The sequence below is a fragment of the Ascaphus truei genome, chromosome 4 (genome assembly GCF_040206685.1).
Source record: "Ascaphus truei isolate aAscTru1 chromosome 4, aAscTru1.hap1, whole genome shotgun sequence".
Lineage (NCBI taxonomy): Eukaryota > Metazoa > Chordata > Amphibia > Anura > Ascaphidae > Ascaphus > Ascaphus truei.
In genome coordinates, this window is record NC_134486.1 from 112,099,358 (window position 1) to 112,120,371 (window position 21,014).

At 40.6% G+C, this 21,014-nt stretch overlaps 1 protein-coding gene across 8 annotated transcripts in view; it reads right to left on the reverse strand.

Annotated features, from left to right (window-relative positions):
* Positions 1-313: 313 nt before the first annotated feature.
* Positions 314-21,014, reverse strand: part of MAP4K3 (mitogen-activated protein kinase kinase kinase kinase 3) — a 264,180-nt gene continuing 243,479 nt past the window's right edge. For all 8 annotated transcript variants that reach the window (XM_075596465.1, XM_075596462.1, XM_075596466.1 and 5 more), the window contains 7 exons: positions 14,351-14,454; positions 14,092-14,263; positions 9,144-9,212; positions 8,515-8,607; positions 7,076-7,146; positions 5,991-6,046; positions 314-2,784 (listed from right to left, as the gene is read on the reverse strand). In XM_075596465.1, the coding sequence (XP_075452580.1) occupies positions 2,697-2,784; positions 5,991-6,046; positions 7,076-7,146; positions 8,515-8,607; positions 9,144-9,212; positions 14,092-14,263; positions 14,351-14,454 (653 nt within the window). In that variant the 3' untranslated portion in view covers positions 314-2,696. The remainder of the gene's footprint in view (positions 2,785-5,990; positions 6,047-7,075; positions 7,147-8,514; positions 8,608-9,143; positions 9,213-14,091; positions 14,264-14,350; positions 14,455-21,014) is intronic.

Consider the following 21,014-nt stretch of genomic DNA (forward strand, 5'->3'; position numbering starts at 1 on the left):
TTTGTGGTCATATATTGTCACTTAGAGCCAACTTTGGGGAGGGAAGATTATTTTCCAGGAAGTAATAACATCAACTCCTTTACTGCCAGAGGTGCCCGTAGCACTAATGAGAAAACTTACAGCTCTATTATGAATGTACTTTGTACACAGTCTTTCAAGGTCTCACTAGTCTTTCCTTCAACGTACATCTGTGCAGCCTTCTCAGGTTATATCACGGTAAGGCATCACATTCTTCTTAGCAGTCAAGTTCACTCCAGAAAATTGAATACAGGTAACAGCTACACAAGCTCAAAAAATGGAAAGCAACGTAAGATTGTTAAAAAAAAAAGATCTTGTTTATTTTACAGTATATACAAATCATTCACGTATCCAAAAGCATAACCACATCATGAATGTACACCATACATCACCTACAGCTGTTTTTTTCTTTTCTTCCTTTAATTAGTGTTTTGAACTCACAACAACGTATGCAGGAAACAAACAAAAACAAAAAAAGCGCAAAAGTGTTCATTTTACGCAACGTAGAATCTACCTGATACAGTGAAATATTATCCAAAGAACATCTGTTTTTGCACTAAATTCCTGTGATGCACAGGGCTGTATGGTTTCCATGGAGAAAAGCAATGGAGAAAACGAACTCTTAATAGTCTTATGGCTGCACCAAGAAGTCAATAAGGCCGCACTCCCGGTCTTCACTGTAGCACGCGCGCCCGGCGGGGTTGGGGCACGTGCACGCGTGGAAACCGTGATCTGGCGAGATGCAGGAGATTGCGACGGGGGAGAGGGGTGGGGGGCGTGGTGGTGTTTTTGCGTGGCCATGACCTCACGCGGCTGGCTCGCCCTCATTGGCTGAACTGCCAGGGGGTGTGGCCACCCCTCTGGCGCAAGTTGTAAATACAATTTTGATGTTTTAGGAAAAACAGGTCGCTGAGCGCGGCTGCCAAATGCGCGCCAAGGTGCATAGTGACCCCAGCCCCATTGAGGGGCGGTACTTGTACGTGCAGCGTGCGCTGTAGAATGTACTGGGGACCTAGCCTAAAGGTTTCAGCGATTTCTCAGGGTCTCCACTAAACCCATCAGTACTGAAGGGGTCAACAACACACTGCAGAGAAATAAGTTGCAGGCCCTTCTGACAGCAAAGGGGTTACACATTTGCCACCTCCATGAAAAAAAAAACCACACAGCTTCTTTGATGCGTAATCTCCCTTAGTCTATTCGCATGAGGTAGTAACTAAATTATTTTGGCCACACGTTCATAAGCATCCTAAGGATGAAAATAAGGCAAAAATGATAGGATGACGTAGAGCTGAAACAATAGTTTCCAGGGCGAGGAATGTCGGAGGTGCTCAGTGTGTGGTTGAAATGTTGAGCGCGGATTCATCTTACTACAGTGGACACATCTGTTGTAGTTCAGACAGATGATGTCGCTAAAGTTATTTGTTACATTTTCTGGCACATCAAAAGATGTATTTTATTTTCTAGACTGCATCAGTACAAGATGGGCCTGCAAAGCAATGCTGCACCCTTGTGTTTTGCAGGAGTATAGAAAATATAATCATTTTACATACACGTGTGTGTATATATATAAAATATATATATGTATATATAATATATATATATATATATATATATATATATATGCGCACATACTTGTGAATACCTATATCTTTGTGTGTGTGTGTGTTATAGCAAGCTGTTGTGTTGTCGAAGCAGGGGGGGGGGGGAACCTCACAAAGCACAGCGGCTCCAGTTTTCTGGGTGCCTGTGGCCGCTGACAGCAGTGGCTTTGGGAACACTGACGCTGGCTTAGTCTATATATTGATTCACATATGTGTGGCTATATATATGAATTGCAAACGGCGGCTTGTTCTCTTTCCCCTTACGAAACACAACCGAAGCAAGCAAACAAATCTCAGTATTGTGAAGCCAAGGCGTGTTCACAGCAGTCACCGCTAAACTCCGTGACGCGATACATCACGTAACAATACTTTGTGCAAATAGAAACACCAGTGTACTTGCATTAAAGTTAAGAGTATCATAAAAAAAAAAAATGCTTACAACCGCTCTACAGATTACAGTTTGCTTTTTGTTTTAAAACTTACAAAAATGCATATTGTTATTACTAAATGACACAGAATAAAAAATACAATAGTGTTAATAAATGCACTGTGTTGCTTGCCAAACAGTCACTATTACCTAGGTGATCCGCAGGGCAAATACAAAGAACAGATCTCGCACGGACGATGCTGCCCTCCCAACTACGTGTTCCAATTCACTGACAACCTTCACATCTGTACAGTTAAGACACTTGTACGTCATAAAAGGATCACTATCTACAGTAGGTCTGTGCGCATGACTTCAGCGATGTGAAGTTACAGCCACAAAGGGGGGGGGGGGGGGCGGGAGAGGAGGGGGGAGAAAGAAATACCACCTGTATGTACAAAGATTACATCATTGTGAATGTAGCACTTGTGTGGACGGGTTTTACTAAATGTATCCATACCACATCGTAGCAACATTTTCTTTATCATCTTTGTTTCATGCCACAATAAATTATTTATATATTTATGTATATATATCTATATAAAAAAAAAAGTGACCCCAAATTACTGCGGCCTTTGTCTGACTTGAAGCTTCGGATAACATTGCAAAGCGATAGTGTTCTCTCGGTAACATTCCGCCACGCACGTAGCTTCTCAGTAACTGTTTTCGTGGCCTGCCAGGATGTAAAGGTTGCTGTTGGCTGTGGGGTTATCGGTTGGCCGGCTCTCTAAGACAACAACCCTGCAACACAGGAGGAAACACATTGTTAGTGATGAGTATTTCTTGCTGTGTTAGACTTCCGCTGTTCATTTGTCATCAATGGAAGGAGCAGAGAGACGAGGCAAAAAAAAAAACACAGACAGAACTTTGTCCCAATGTTAGAGAGGAGGCCGTGTGGTCACGGTTTGTAGTAAAAAGGATTCAGACGTCAAGTCTCACGGACGTTAAGTGACTGACTGATTTTTAGCAGCAGTGGTCGTACAGTCCAGTATTTTTCCATCAAAATGTCATCTTACGGCCTAGGATCTAAAGGACTCTCATTAATTTGAGGAAGTCAATACATTTAGCATACCTCCCCCAAGAATTCACTTTTTTGGTTTCTTTAACAACCAAGATTTATATTTTCTGTAGGATGAAGCAGAATGCATGCTACTACAGTGCATCCTCTCTTCTTATATTTCCCATCTTCCACCCATTTTTTCCTTATCATATTCCTTGAACTACAGTCCTCCTGTTGAATGACTGCCAGTTTTACCAATAGAGTCCCCCCATTTCCAGAGATTTTACCCAACTATGTACCACCATTTTTGGGAGATAAAAATGGCTGCCTACAGGAAACCGTCTGCAGGCCTGATTGGCTCACACGCAGGATGCTGTCCAGCTGCCATCTCCGTAGCAACCTCTGCAACGGTTGACTCTCCTGGTGTAGAACTGCTGCAGTCCTAACCTAAGAGACTCGTTGATCCAGATCCTCCCCTCCCAAAAAAGAGTCCACAAAGGAGTTTGCAAATTTAAACCGATAGGCCGCTCACACTGTTTAATTTTGATTCTAGGAAGGACTCCATGTCTGATTAGTACAGCGGGAAACGTTACTTTTTACATCTTTTAGGTTGAACCGACAAGTCACTATGCTAACCAGGCAATGCTATATCCTTAAAATGCAACCTGTTAGCTCCGACATAATGGAGTATGCATTTGGATATTTACAACTCTAGAGTTCCTAGAGAACATTAGATTTTGCAGGTTGTGAGGCTTTCTTTTGGATGAACTTGAACGCTTTTTAAATGTTAGATATTCTTAAACAAAAGGCTTGGAGGCTTCACAATTTTTATATAACCGCCATGCAACATTCAAGGTCAATGGGCTTTATGTCCTATACACTATTTACAGGCTGAATACCAGGAATTGCTGATGGGAATACATGTTTTTAAGTAAATAGGTATAAAACAATTTCACAAATGTGAGCTACTTATAACATTATTCTGAATCTATTTAATATGGGTGCATAACAGAGACCCTCAAACCTTCCGAGCCACACAATATTATCCCATTTGTCATACAACTCTGTCAGTCACATGTGACTTCAGAAAAACAATGATGTCAATGTTGTATTTAAGGTTAGAACAATAGTGGAACCTGACGGGAAATTGTCACTCAATGGCAAATATGTTCATTTTGCAATACATGTGGAAAAATGTCTTTCTAAAAAACAAAAACAAGAATTTAGATGCCTCCTGTTACTACATTTTTATTTTCAGTGTGCCGCAGGGTCTACTATGTATGGTTTCTATTTGGATAATCAATAGATATTTTAATTGGGGGATCAATCAGGTGTGTGTTACTGATTGACCAAATTCTAATTCATAAATATTTTGTATGATGCATAGACTTGTCTTTTTAAATACTAAATTGTCAGATCTTAAAAAAAAATTAAAAAAAATATATATATATTTACAAACACACTCCCAGTTGAAGACCAGCCAGGTCGAAACGGGTAGGAGTGTAAGCTTGGCAGGGGGACTCTTTATCCTTTCTTCTGGTACTAGGGACCACCCACAGGATGAATCTTACTCCTGTTTATTGGTGATGTATTTGGACATTGTATAGCATTTGGACTATTTTCTTCTCATGCACAGCTACTGCAGGCTTTAGCCAAAGTCTCTGCACTTTCAGAGCCTCTTACGAACTGGTACTCATAGTTTCATCCAGTATTTTGGCAATCAGCCTCTTCTATTTCTTGCTCTTCCTCTGCATGTTGTGATGTGTTGCATGTTCTGTTTATATTGGCATTTAGGTTTGTTGTGGTATTAACTATTTGTTTTACATGTGTATCCACACCCCAACAGTTATTCATTTCCACTATTTCCTCCTTTTTTGCCCCCAGTCCATGCACACACCTGTCATTAGACCCCTATGTGGTTCTTGATTTTGTGTCTTTATTCCTAGACACTGTCTACAGTACAATTTTTGCTATTTCAGTCCCCTCCCTCCAGATTTCAGGTTAACGTCCCCCTCCATTTTATTTTCTTTCTCCCCTGTTTTTATGGATTATCAATAAACTTCATTATTTATTCAGTACCTCCCTATAGGGATTTTTTATTGTTGTGTATATATATATATATATGAATCTGTGTTTATTTATTTATAACGCAAGGCCCCCGAATCTTCAGATTTGTGCTGGAGGAGATATGGTCAACATGTGGTGGGAATGCCCAGCTATCCAAAATTACTGGATAGTTATCTAAAAGTTTATAAAAAGACACAACAGGACTAACAATACCTATAAACCCAGTAAATTATTTACTGGCAAAGCTGATCGAGGACGTGAGCAATTCCTTAAAATGTTTGATCTCACATATATTAACTGCAGCTAGATGTGCTATAGCGGCCGCATGGAAAAACCAGCTCCCCCCCCCCAACAGACGAATGGTGGAAAATAGGATCAACGAAGTTATGGTAATGGAAAAGCTCACGGCATTCCATAGACACACCACAAATACATTTTAGAAGACTTGGGAGTCATGGTTAAGAGAGCTGAACCGGCTAAGCTTCTGAGAAACGTAAGTCAATGAATAGATCCCTTTGGGGTGGCTCCGGACAGGAAACTGAAAACAAATATAATCTCGTTTCCCCCCTCACCTCAGCCGTTGCCAATTAAAGAATATAAAAGTAGGATGGAAGGAGTCCTGAGTAGACTAGGTGGTACCCCATCCCTTGTTATGTCCCTTTTATTACATTTGGTGATACATTACAGCACAGGACAACGTAATACCAGTTGGAGTTTAGTATAAATATTTAATCTGTGTTCATGAATGTATTTATTGGATGATGTACATCTGTGTATCTTTGTTTTTTGTTGTTTTCTTTCATGATGAAAAACCCAATAAAACTGTTCGAAACAAACAAAAAAAAATAAAAATAACGCAAGGCGAGACGATTTAAAGTACCTGTCAGAACCAAGCAGCCGGAATATCCGTGTACTGTCTGAGATTTCCTGTGTGATCTGTCGGGGAAAAGAAGTGACATCCTTAATATATGCACAATTTGAGCAAACAAATAAAAATATGTATAAAAGGTGCAATGCGCACCAATGTGTCCTGAATCTGAAGCAGGGAGTCCCCTGGTATATAATGTCATCATTATTCCTGGAACCCCCCTACCCCCACAGTTTCTGGTAATATCAACTGTTTTTATTACTTAGGGCAGAAAAACATTTATGAAAACATATGCATTTTACCAACATGTTCTAATGATGTTACTATCAATAAGTGAAATGCTGAAACAACTCTGAAGAAGGTCCCAGTTGGGATTGAAAGTCAGCTCAGTGCACTAATTGAAGGATTTTGATTAGATTTATGGAAGGGCCTGCTATTTACTATGCAATCTAATGTACTACTTAGGAGTTTACCCGTCACCACGGAAGCACCATAAGTACAACTTTAAGGTTGGATCGGCTCAGTTTAACAACGGCACGGAGTCACGGTGGCAGTTCCTTGTGACCTTACAGTAATTATTAAGGGGTGCTGCTTTCACATAATAACCGTGGACTGTAGTATATATCACGGTTCTGGGATAATTGTAAATAATCCCTTTTACTGGGACGCATATTAGACTAGCATAGAGTGACCAGACGTCCTGGTTGAGCCAGGACCGTTTGTTAGGCCTCCATCCCGACTTTTGGGCCATTCCGGTTTTCTATTGGTGCCGGCTGCGCATGCGCGGCCGACAATCTTCGATTGCGCATGCGCAGTCGGTAAGTGCCAATCGTGCATGCGCAGTCGTCGCTCGCCATTCACGCATGCACAGTCAGCACTCACGCATGCGCAATCACGAGCGTGACTGCGCAGTTGGCGCTCGTGACTGCGCGTGCATGACATTTGTTCCGGTTTTTGCCGGGACATATATGGTCACCCTAAACTAGCAGCAACAAAGTCTCAAAGGACACAATCATTAGAGACTATAAAAGATCAACGAGAGGGTTAAATATAGACACAATCTAAACTTAACCAAGAGTCAATTTTTTTGTACTCACTTCATTTGATCTGAAGCTTCTTCCTTGCATTCCGTGCTTCCAGAAAGCTAATACACTGTCCTGTAGGCAAACTAAAGCACACAAACATTTGCTGTAATGCAACTCCTACAGAAATGTTGATATAAAAGCTACATCGTTTTTGCAATGTTACTGTTCATGTTATGCTTATGAGGCTATTCTTATACACACGCTAACCAATGCACTCATATCTACGCCTACTGGTTCTCCCAACATGCCAATTAGATTGTAAGCTCTTCTGGACAGGGACTGCTTCCCCCCGATGTTACATGTATGTCTTGATGCACTTCCGCTAGCTGCATTCTAATTTATGTATTGTAATTGCATTTTAATGTATGTACAAATTGTAAATAGCCGTGTACCTGGTTGGCGCTATAAAATATACACGTGAACACTCTGGCACTGTAGGAGTTATTCTGACTAATACTTACACTCACTGGGATGAGTAGATAATAGAAAGCTCATTTAAATGTTTTTTTCTTCTTCAAAAAACGTAATATAGTATTAAGAAGGTGATTGAAGTCGCTTAACACAGGCTTCGAGTGGCTTGAGTTTGTGCGTTTCTGTTTCCGAACTCCCAAGTTAATGTGGGGTATTGCAAAATAAAATTGATTAAAAGGTCAGAGTTTGATTTGTCTCAGGCAATAATTCCATCGTACCATGAGTTTGTTACCGGAATAGGATATCAGCAATCGGATAAAAGAAGCCTGCATGTAATAATCCTTTTACACTGCACACTAATGTTTTAGGAGTAATATTAAGTAATAAAGTAATGAGGGGCACAATGTAGTTTTATCAAATGTTTTTTCTAACCTCGTGCCACTGTTATCGACATGATATATACCTAGATATATATTTATTGAACCATGTTGACCTGTCTCATTTAGAGCTGCAGGGCATACAACTGAGGGCTTCGATAGGATCACAGGCTGTCTAGTAAATATCACTGCTATACAGACACACTGCAATGTTTTACACCTTGTATTAAATCAATCTAGAATAGTTGATATCTTGGGATTCAAATACAATATTATATATATATAAAATTGACTTTTTGCGACGCATGCAGTGATAATAAGGTACGTAGACCATTTCAGATCAAACTTTTTGTGAATTCCCCCTGTAGTAGTTAAAATACCAGATAAGCGGATGGGAAAAGCAAGAGGCATCTATGGCAACCCACATTACAAAACATTTCTAAACCCTAATAAATATATTATATCTGATTGTATTATTACTACATCCTTTATAAAATGAAGTGCTAGCTTCAGCATTCCATTCAATGGTGTTTGCATGGCAAATTATTACTATTATTTACCTATGCTGGTTGAACCTATAAAATATTTGTTATTTATTCAATAACCACCCTGGGAATATTATCCTGAGACTTTGAACTCTAAAACGTCAAACGTTTCACTTACCTATGGACTCGATCTGGAAATCAAATGTTAGTTCTGAGGACAACTTTCGGCTCGATTTTAGTCGCCCTTGAAGATTTACAATCTTTATGCAGCCTAGAACGTGGTTGAAATAAAACATGGAGCATGTATGAATTGTTCTCCCATCATCATCATCATCATCACTATGTCTACCTGTTGTCAGATGTTATGCTTTACAGCAGTGGTAAGTCCCACTATATAGACAGCCAATTCCGCCATCCAATAACATGGGAGTAGCATATCACGCAATGAAGCATTTGTAGCTCTTACTTTATTCACGCCCCAAAATGGGTGAGCAAAACAGTTTGTGATATACATTTTGGCAATGTATTAGAGCCTGACCACTGCTTTCACTGCTCAAAACTAGAAGGCAACATCAATAAAGTGTGGTTGGTCATAGCAAGAAAAGGGAGGGTGTTGGGTCATTCCTACTCCTATTGGGTCACCACGGTTACTACAATACACAACAAATCTAATAACAAAGAGAGTACCCTGATTTAATGTGCGAGGGTTATAATCTCTTTGCGTTCAAACGCGCTGCTGTGCAGCGGGATGCAGGCTCTCTGACAGCAAAGAGTCTGAGTAAATGTATTTGTGATTAGGAAACTTACGATCCAGGCAGACGAGTATAGTGTCCCTTTCCAACTGCGTCACATGTATAATATTTGTTTGTGGCGTATCTGTGAAGAAAAAAAACAGCTCTGAGAAAGAAAAACAAATCTCTCTCTCTATATCTAGTATATACAGTGGCAAGAAAGTTTGCGAACACCGATGATAATTCCGGAAATTCTATAGTTTTTTCATGATAACCTTCTTGAATCAAAACTAGTCTGTTCTTAAATATCCAAAAGCATTTATATTAACCAATTTAATGTATTTTCAAATAAAATGATGTTTGAATTAGACAAAGAAGGACTTTTTAAGAGTTGGGGATGTGCAAAAATAAGTGAAAGCCTGGTTTTATCAGCGAAATTAAAGGGGATAATTGGAACCAGGTGTTTAAATAATTAGTTAGATCTTCAGGGGTGAGTTTGGGAGCCACCACCCTATATAAAGATCAGAAACGTTGTGAGTTTGGTCTTCACCATACAGGTGTGTGGAAACACGTCATGCCAGTCAAAAGAAATCTCTGTGGGCCTCAGAATAGCAGTTATTTGTGCTTAGCAGTCTAGAAAGGGTTATAAAACCATTTCTAAGTATTTGGGTTTCCACCAATCCACTGTCAGACAGTCTACAAATGGAGAAAGTTCAAGGCCACAGTCACTCTACCCAGAAGCGGTCGTCCGACTAAAATCTCTTCAAGAACAAACCGGCAATCATCCAGGAAGTCACAAAGAACCCCAGAGTAACATCCAAGGATCTGCAGGCCACTCTCGCCTTGGTTAATGTTCATGACAATTATCAGAAAAAGACTGAACAAGAATGGCGTTCATGAAAGGATAGCCAGGAGGAAATCACTGCTCTCTAAAAAGAAGTTCGCCAAAGAGCACATAGATGATCCACAAGACTTCTGGAACAATGTTCTCTGGACAGACGAGTCAAAGGTAGAACTTTTTGGCCTTAATGAGAAACGTTATGTTTGGCAACAAATGTAGGAATTACAGTTCAGTTTCATTGGTTTGAATCGGTATATAGACAAAATGCCAAGCATACAGTATGACATTGGCAGATTTGCAACGATTCTTTCTTTGATACATATTATAGTGCACATATAATATTATATCATATGTAATGGTGGTTAATTGATATATTTTGATAGATTCAGTTACATTGGGATAGTGTTTTAAGTTATAATGGGATTGCAGCTGTGTTGAATTGTCTGAACGAGGGATGGCCTGTGTGTGACATTTGAGTGACCATCGACAACTGTGGTTAGAGCTGATGCAATCGTGGGAGTGTAGGACATATTGGATTGACAGAAGATCTGAAATCTTTCCAGAAGACATGTCATATTTGGTTATAAACTTGTATGGAGGGTGGGCAGTTCTTTATCAGATATGACATCAGTTTCAAGTTATCTGGTAATAGAGTTAGTAGTAGCAAAGGCGTTTGTAGCTAGTGTGAGGACAGAGGGATTACACCAGAAGTATGTGAGAGGGTTAACATCATGATAACGAAGGAGAGACGGGTTAACATCATGATATCAAGATGAGAAACATAATCATAAAATTAGAAAGTATTTTTCTCAGGAACAGAATAATATGCAACCATCTTTGAGGATATTCTAACTTATTTGATATCACTGCCATTTTGTACTGTTTGTGTATGTGAGTATTTATCCTCAAAATAAATATTCCTTTTTATGTGCAAAGTGATCTAGAAAGTATCCTAGTTTGTGCTTCCCAGTGCTTAAATATTAAATATATTAAAGTTACAGTAAAATATATATATATAAATACATATATATATATATATATATATATATATATATATATACACACACACACACACACACACACACACACACACACACACACACACACACACACACACACACACACACACACACACACACACACACACACACACACAGGCAGTCCTCGTTTTACAACGCTTCGCTTTACAACGAATGGCTTATCCAACGCTATGTAATGCATACCTATATTCATTTTTACAAGGCCAAAATGGCTTATCCAACACTCATACGACGCTTTGCAACATTGTGTATGTGTATATATATATATATATATATATATATACACATTCACATAAACAACGTTGCAAAGCGTCGTAAGAGCGCATATATATATAATATTATACTATGTAATATTATACTATATAATATATTAATTATGTTATATTATATATATAATACCGTATATACACTATATAATTTATGTGTGTGCTGCATATCTTATTGCCTGCATAAAATATTTGGTGTATTTTAGTGTTAAAAATGCCTTCAGGAACGGAACCTTTCATTTAAACAGTGTTCCTATGGGAAAACGTGTTTCGCTTTGCAACGCCATTTTGAGTAACGCATTGTGTCGGATAACCGAGGACTGCCTGGGTGTATATATATATATATATATATATATATATATATATATATATATATATACATACATATAACCACGTGCAAATAGAAGTGCAATGGCACACTAATAGACAGTGAATAAATATATACAATCAGTGACAATGAAAATGTGCTAAGGTACTGTGGATAGACAAAAAAAATCCCTGACTCAACCCCCAAAAAGTACCGTCACCTTGGTACCAAACATATGTAGAATCTCAAAAGGTTTAGAGGAGCAGTGGATGTAGTCCAATATGTGGGAGAGAAAAAATAAAAAACAGTGGCGTAATATCGTCCCACTAGGTATGTTGTCTGCCAATTCATGTTAAGTGTTTACTCACATGTAATTGGAATAAATAAGCATGTCCCATGACTCGCAGACCACATACCTAGTGGGACGATATTGCGCCATTGGTTTTTCTTGTTTTCTTCTCTCCCACATATTGGACTACATCCACTGCTCCCCTAAAACTTTGAGATTCTTTTTATGTGCTAAGACCAAAATGAGGAGTACTTGCTATGTTGGGGATATCAATCGACAGAGACTGATAGACATTTTACAAAAAACAAACACTGCCTTCAAACAGAAGAGCCTCATCTCGACCATCAAGCGTGATGGTTTGGGGCTGCTTTGCTGCCTCAGGCCAACATTGATACAACCATGAATTCTGCATTCTATTAGAAGATTCTAAGGGAGAATGTCAGGCCATACGTCTGTGAGGTGAAGCGAAAGTGGTTCATGCAGCAAGACAATGATCCTAAAAATAGAAGTAGATCTACAAAAGAATGGCTGCAGAAGAAGAAATTCAACATATTAGAATTGCCTAGTCAAAGTCCGGACCTAAACCCCATTGAAATGTTGTGGTAGGACCTGAAGCGAGCTGTCCATGCAAGGAAGCCCTCAAATATCACTGAGTTGAAGCAGCTATGAAAGGAGGAATGGGCAAAAATTCCTAAAACGGATGTGAGAGACGGACCAGCAGTTACAGGAAACGCTTAGTTGAAGTCATTGCTTAATAAATCAATGTTGTGTATAATTTGTTTGAGCAGGTTATCTTGATCTATTATAAGGACTTAGATTAAGATCTAATAACATTTTATGTCTGAAATATGTGAAAATCCTAAGGGGTTCACAAAATATTCTCGTCAATATGTGTTGTGTGTATATGTATTTGTCTGTGTATAATATATATATATATATATATATATATATATATATATATATACACATACACACACTACAATGTAGCAATTTAAGAATCTTAAATGAACAAAAATATGATGTCTTAAAAAGTACAATATCCACTATTACATTTTGTTTGTACAAATCCTGCAGAAAACAGGTTAAAAACCATTGCTGTAGCAGGCCCAGAGGAAGCTAAGTATATATACGCTACATGATGTCTAGTGAAGAGATAAGCTCTCTCCCCACTACACTTTCTTGGGTTCTAAAGAAGAATCTTATATTCAATAATAAATCAACTGGTAAAAAGGAGCATGCATTCCTCTGCTATGTTCTACATGGTGTGTCTCTTATATGCACAACCCCAGCATTCTGTCACATTGCTGTTCCATTAGCATCCCCGGGACACTGCTAACATCGCAAGGATTTATCATGTGAATCTTGCCTACAAATGCCTCTTTCGCTCAAGATAAAACTTCACCGGTATCCAATGAAAAGATGAACCTCCTACTAATACATGTTTACAAAAGAGCCACAGACTAGAAGCAATTATATTAAGCAACTTAATAATAGAGTTGTAATAACTTTGAAAGACAGAGCATTAGAGATCTGTTTTAGTGGTTTGCATATTGTGGGCCAAAAACCTAACTGCAGAATGCATACATTTTACACACACACACACACACACACACACACACACACACACACACACACACACACACACACACACACACACACACACACACACACACACACACACACACACACACACACACACACACACACACACACACACACACACACACACACACACACACACACACACACACACACACACACACACACACACAGTATATACACAATGCCTCTAAAGCAGGTTAACCTGGGTCAAGTTCCAGTGCCAGCTTCTTGTGACCTTGCACAAGTCACTTTCGGCCACATTGACCAAGCAGGGCTACTCGGTAAGACACCTTCTGCCCAATTTAAGCATCTTCTGGTGTAGAACTGTCTTATGGCATAACACCACTTAGTAAATATGGCCCTTTATCTCCCTGTGACCCAGGGACTCATTGTGTATGTCAAACTCTATATAAGAAAAATATTATGTATGCAGTGACACATATCAGAGAATATGTATATTAACAGAGGAATGATTTTGAAGATGAAGTAATTAGGATAACATTCATACATTACATATTTTACATTATTACTGTTTTGCTGCGGATACATTATATTTCTGCCATATTCAGAAGTGCTGTAGGATTAGGGGGGGGGGGGAGGAAACGACATAATTCTAAATGGAAACGCACACGATATGTATATAAAAATGTGTCAAGTGTGAAATAACATGAGTACAGACCTGTTTCTGTGAACCATGAAGAGGTAGAGTTGGGGTTAATCGTCTCAAACCGCACAACCTGGTTGAAATCAGTCCCTCTGCTGACACTAACGCAGACCAATGGGTACTCCTGCTCTGGGACAACAAGCATCTCCAACATCATGAGAGGACAAGGTACGGGGAAGTCTATGTGCTGGGGACAAAGAGTCACAATCAGTCATCATCATTAGTGTTTCTTGGGCTCAGTTCTCCAAACGCTGCCAAGCGCTGGGACACCTACCTTGATTAACATGAACTTCTGCATCTGTTCAACCCACTCTAACAGTATGATGCTGGACTGCAGCGCTCCGCACAGATATTTGTGACTGTTATAAGGATTCCTTACTGGAAATAGGGTAAAGAAACGCACTCATTAACCAAATGCCCAGGTGACTTACAGGCAAGGCCAATCACAGATTTCCTGTTAATGAAACCTGTTACAGTGTGAAATATGCATAGCGTCACATAACATTTCTCAATGTACACTCCAGGACTCCGCAAATGAGGTCCCGTAATTATTGGTGAAGAAATAAACATACAATGACTGAGGCATAAGCCACGCCGAACACATTTTTGACTGTTTGCGTGTACAGTATACAGTACTATTTGTCTTTTTTGTCCTAACAAAAGTTTGACATCCTATACTACTTCCATGTAAGCGGATACAACAAGTATATGTATATCTCCATATCTAACGACTGTTTCACCCTACATTAAATGATACAAATGTAAATCAGCCACGCCCAGAAACAGAAAAAAACAGTTTTCATATTGCTGGCAGTAAATGAAACCGTATCCATTATATAATATATTGCACATCATTTTCCTATAAAGCCCATCTTAACCCATTCCTGGCTGGCCGAGCCCCCCATATTTGCACGGGGAGCAGGAAGCAACAGTAACAACACCAGCCATGCTGCTGCTTCCCAGCACGTCTGTTTCTAAACCGAGCAGCCTCTTCCCATAAAAGAAATGAAGAAAACAAGTTAACGATGTACTTGGCTTCCTTAACCCTTCTGCTGCCAGAATGGCCTGCAACCTATTGAGTTGCACGCAATCGTGTTTAAAGCAGTTGTTTTGGTTTCCTTGGAAATTAACGTCTTTTTTTCTGGAGTGTGGAGTGTTCCCCCCCCCCCCCCCCTAGATTGTACTTGTATGAATATATCATTTTATTTATATAGTGCCCGCAGTGAATTACAAAATAACCACACAGGGTAAATAAAGCACAAAAAACAGGGATGAGAGCAGCAAGCAAACAGTAACAATGCAAAGGGAAGACCTTCGTCCAAAGAGCTTACAATTTAAGGCCCCACTGCACGCCCGCCATGCGTCCTGGCGGCGCGTGCCCAGTACTTCACCGCGATCTGAAGGCAGCTTTTTTAGGCACAGGGGGCGTAGGCAAAATGGGCCGGAGGGCGTGGCCCTGACCGTGGGGGGTGGGGTGGCGCAGCCCGACGGGGGGGGGGGGGGGGGGGGGCGGGGAGGGCGTGGCTCTGACAGGGGGGGGGGGGGGCGGCCATATAGCACATTAGAAAGAGCAGCATCTTCATCGACAGGAATATCAAAATAACCCCTCACAGTCCCGCATTTAGCAAGCCAATGAAGGGGAGCGTCAATGGGGCGTGGCATTCCCCTGACTGGCATGATCACATTTTCTGTAGAGGATGTCTCAGTGGTGAATACTCTGTAAACCTGGTGGCTCCCAATGAAAAGGAAGCAGCGGTTCAAGGGGATTAAAAAACAAAACAAAAAACCAAAGAATTGAGGGCTATGAAAAGTTATGTTTGCACACTGTACACTCATGATCAATATTTAAACTTGAAGAGTAAAGCCTTTACTCCAATTAAATAATGTTTCAGTAACCAAACCATTCTGACTTAAGGTTTCATGGCTTTTCAATCCAACTGTTTTCATTGCGTATGTTATAATCCAACCCAGCACAAAATGTTGTTAAAGGAAACACGTTTTCCAACCGAATAAATAACTTGAAAGAGCAGACTTCACATACAAGCAAAGGCTGAGCTTTCCAAAATCGAGCTTGTTAGACGCTCATCTCCCATTTACATTTATTTGGGGAGCCCGAGTAACATTTCTCAAAGAGGACAAATGAAATTGCATGGAGCGAAAGTGTATTTACATTACATCCAGTCCCTGATTGGCTCCCTGGCGCGCCACGGGAACACAATCCAGTTGGATCCCCTGCTGGCTGACGCGTCACAGTATCAAGTGCGCCAGGAAGCGATGTGACACCGATGCTAGCTACAGAGGAGGGAAAGGGCTGGTGAGAGGCGCGCACCGCCGGCTACAGCGGGGACCTAGCCTAAGGGATTTGTTCCCTTCACTACAGTCTTTGTGTCTCCCAACATCACTTAGATTGTAAGCTCTTCAGGGCAGGAATTCCATTTCCTATTGACTAATTTTGTGTTTGTTGCACTTATTCTATTGAAACTCCCTGCATTTTATTGATTATTTTGTAGGACACTGCGTACCTAGTTGGTGCTATATAAATAAATACATCCATCGGTAATAATACAAATATTATTTCTAATATAGCGGTGACAATGTACACAGAATTTTGCATGCACAATGGACCCCTGACCCAAGGAGCTTACAATATCATTTTGATGTTTGAGGAACAGGGAGAGGAAGAGACTTGCCTAGGAGAATTGGGACTCAAACCAGGGCGATCTGCTTAACGCTGGCATGGCCCCTCCGGCACTCGCGATCACACGATCGCGACAGAAGAGTCGTCCTCCTCCTCTTCCTGCAAGATCGCGTTCTCAACGCACTCTCCCCTACAAAAACGAGCACGTAGATAGCAGCTACGTCCGTGTGCACCCAAAGGGTTAAAGCAGTAGCCCGCGCAGCTCGCTATTTACATTTGTGTTTTTATGTACATGACCCTCTCAGGGGATCCCCTGGATCGGCTCTGTGGTTTCCCAACATCTGGAGACCCCTCAGTTCCCATGCAGAGAGCAGCCAACAGACGTCAGCAACTGAGTTAGGCTTTCTACGGCAGCCAAACGCCATCGGAAGAGGACGCTGTGACTTCCTGTTTGTGACACGGCTGCCATATTTGTAGATTTTTTGTGTCTATACTGGCACAAAAAAAAAAATACCAATATCTTGGGAACAAGGGTTCGCTTTATACAGTAGGTCTATGCACCATGGATCGATTCAGAGGGGGCCCCTGAATCAGATAAGGTAAAAGGAAAACAAATCGGAGATGGGGGGGAATAGCTGCTTCAAACGGCAGTCTCATTAGGTGTCTGATTTTTGGAAAAAGACAGTTATCCCTTTAAACAGGTATTTGTCATTGGTTTATTTTGGTCCTTAGAGGGACGGCATCTTTAGCAAATCAAACCGTGCGCCTCAATTATTCCCCAAGGCCCAAATTACTTTTTTTTCCCTTCCATATTAGCTAATCACAAGCCTAATGAAATCAGATCTGTCATTTTGAACTTCCAATGTTACAGAGGTCAGTGTGCCATTAATAATGATTTCAAGCTCTACAAATTCCTTCCTCCCTCCTTAACATGAAGCAGTGAAAACTAATTAGTATTGCTTTATCTTGGCAGCCCCACCCAAAATGACTCTAATTAAAAGACAGAGACCCCATTTTCTGCAACATTGCTGCACTCTGTGTTCCTTCTCCTCCCCAGTGACTCCCACCGCAAATTGCTGCGGTAATTAGTAACTACAGAAGCTGCACTGTCATTAACTATACCTGCAACTTTTGCTTTTTTCCATTGTTTATCGTGGCCACTTTATAGCTTCTTGTTGCTTCCTAAAAAAAAATGTGCAGGAACTTCACTGCCCTGTAATTCTCTATACAAACAGCCCTTCTTCTCAGTGCATCTTGCCGGGTAACAAATGTAACACACAAACAATAATGGCTTCCCTATGGATGACTATCGGTTTAACCAGGGAGATGTCTCTAGTCCTTTGTATACGCAGCAGTTAACTAATGAAGTTGGTACATGCAGTTTTATTTAACGTAGCAAATCCTCTGCTTTATCTGAAATCATGACCTGCCGGTCTCCCCCCCCCCCCCACACCCCACGATAGATCCCTACAGATGTGACCGCTCCCGTGAACGAGATGAGTGGTGCCAACACTGGTGCATAATTTAACAATCGCGCCATTGAAAACATGGCTGATAAGAAAACGCGCGTGCAATGTAACACATTATTTTGTGTTATTTCGTGTTAATGGGGGTTATAACATCTGCTACATCTATAGGATTGCGTACAACGTGTCAAACTTACACCCCCCCCCCCCCAAATGAAGTAGAGGGGATTTCTGCTATAGAAGTCTCTCCTGTACAATGAGCGCATTGCTTCCTCACAGACTGTGCGCCTGAGACATGGATAATTACTGTACCTAGCATATTCTAAATGTTTATGATTGCTATATCATGTATCATCAAGTAGCTGCCTCCAGCCAGATATTGGCTACACTACAGGTCATGTTAAGACTTCTGTTGGCTGAGATTTCTTTGTTTACACACCGTTGATGCTAAATTCATTTAAAGCCCAAACTTCACACACTAGTTTAAACTTGCTAGCACTGTGCAAGTGCAAGCTGAGAAGATCACAGAATAAGAACAGCCCTCCCCTATATCCTTGCAGTTTGCAAAACAAACCAACGCGTTTTATGGGAGAGAGGTAGAAGTGACTGGGAGTGGAACTGGGCTGCAGCATCATTTCATAACAAATAAATATGCTATATGCCATATTCCAGTGATAAGGGAAATAGAATCTCTTCTTTCTTCCTTGAATGTCCTCGATTCCTGTTACTGACTCTTAGTGTTACTTTTCCTCCCCGTGTTTCTTTGAATTATTGTGAGTTAAATGCATTGTAGTATTTGGTTCAGAAACTTTTAAGCCCGTAGTTAATGAGGGTGGAAGTTGATCTTCCTATGATGGGATAGAAGTCCACATTTACTAAGCAGCGCTGATCTGTAAGGCACCTTTCCACCCCAATCAAGTTAATTGCCCATAAATTGTCTTGTAGGATACCAGCGCTTCGTAAAAACCATAGTCCTCCTGTTCTCCTGCTCAGATGCTGGATGTTCTGAGGATTTCCCTCCCGCACTATCATTTCAAACATTTACTTGCAAGCTAGTCCCTCCAATTTAAATGGGTTGCCAAATCGACTCGCAATTATTTACTTTCCTTCCTTCATTAAACACTGAACACGCGCAAAAGCAAAATAGAAAACCATTATCGGCTCCTTGAATGGAAAGTCCTAACCTCTACTCCCAGCTTGCTGTACCCTGCACTCCCAACTAACTCTCTTTACAAAGTCCAAGTCCTGCCTCTTCTCCTCCCGACACAGCTCAAGCACTCTTAAAGGCGCAGACAGATAATGAAGGACAGGGGAATGTTTTATGCAGCAATATTTATATAGCCTCACCTCTCTTTAATCAGGGCTGGGAAGCAAAGGAATCCCCAGAGCTGAACCACACTGTTTTCAGCTCCGGGGACCCCCTGCTTCCTGAGATACTTACTGCTGAGGGTAGCGCCTTCCTGACCCCTCCAGGGGAATATCATTTTTTTTTTAACTTTGAACATTTCCATTATAAAGAAATGCTTTGGGGGGTGGTTAGATTCACTAACTAATGTCCAGGTGATAAGGCGGTTTGCCAGTTATCAGAACAGATAGTTTGGTTTTGTGCCTTTGGTTGCAAAGCAATTATGGAGCCATCATTAGTGTAAAAAAAACAAACCATACATATCTTACAGTATATGCTTGTTGAATCCAGTGTTCCCGACAAGAAGCTATAAATACTCATTTTTCACAAGATCGAGATAAGCATGAGTTTCTGTAAGGGTGATTGAATGGCTCTAGGGAAGGCAATTACACTGATATATAGTTTTTTTTTTATCTGCTAAATTGAATTGCCCCTTTAAAACCTCTTAATACGATGTCTCTATTACTATAATATCTCTCTAAGGCCCTTATATATGCTTTGAAGCCGCTTCACAGTATACGATCCTAAGTGTTCTTGCCACTTCAAAGCAGTATCCTCTTCAACATATTAGAAAGACTGCAGGTATAATAATCCCTCTGCAGGTCCTTTTACTGCCCAGACCCTGCTCCTTTCCTTCACGTCCCTCTTCTCCTCGTTACATCACGTCACTCATCTTTTAGCCAGGTACCTTATCACTTCCTCCTTTCTGCTCCCTTTGCCTCCATGGCTCTCTCGCATCGGATACAGTGTTCACTTTCAGTCCCAGATTTTAGGGAGCTAATGTACTTCCTGCTACTACAGCTCAACCCGTTATAACGCGATCCGTTACAACGCGAATCCGCTTATAACGCGATGCCAGCGTGGCTCCCAAATTTCGTATTTATGAATACTTTACAACACGATTATTGGTATCTTAAATACTTTATAGTACAATGCATACAATTGTACATTATTTATAACGCGATCCACTTATAGCGCGATGTGATTCTTTGGACCCCAAGCACAGCGTTATAAGGTTGTTGAGCTGTATTCACCACATTCAAATGTTTCCCATTCTCAAGTCGCAGGTAAAGGGAACACATCTGTAGTGTCCAACCCTACGTTTGACACGATCACCCATTTTCTGATAAGTACTCTTTTCAATCTTTCTCCTACAGCAAATTCACTGACCTGATTGAGAATCACCCCTTTCTGTCTTTCTTTGGGCAATTACACTTGCACATCATAATCATTATAATCAAGTATTTCTACTTTCCCTGCCTTAACGCAGCGCTCCTGGCGACACCATTTTTTCTTATGTTTAACATACATATAGGTTTGAAGCAGGGGTTCTCTGGAACAGAACCGCGTTGATTTTAGCTCCGGGGACCACCTGCTTCTCGAGATACTTACCTCCGTAGGTGTTGCCGATAAGAGTCGCGGCTGGGTC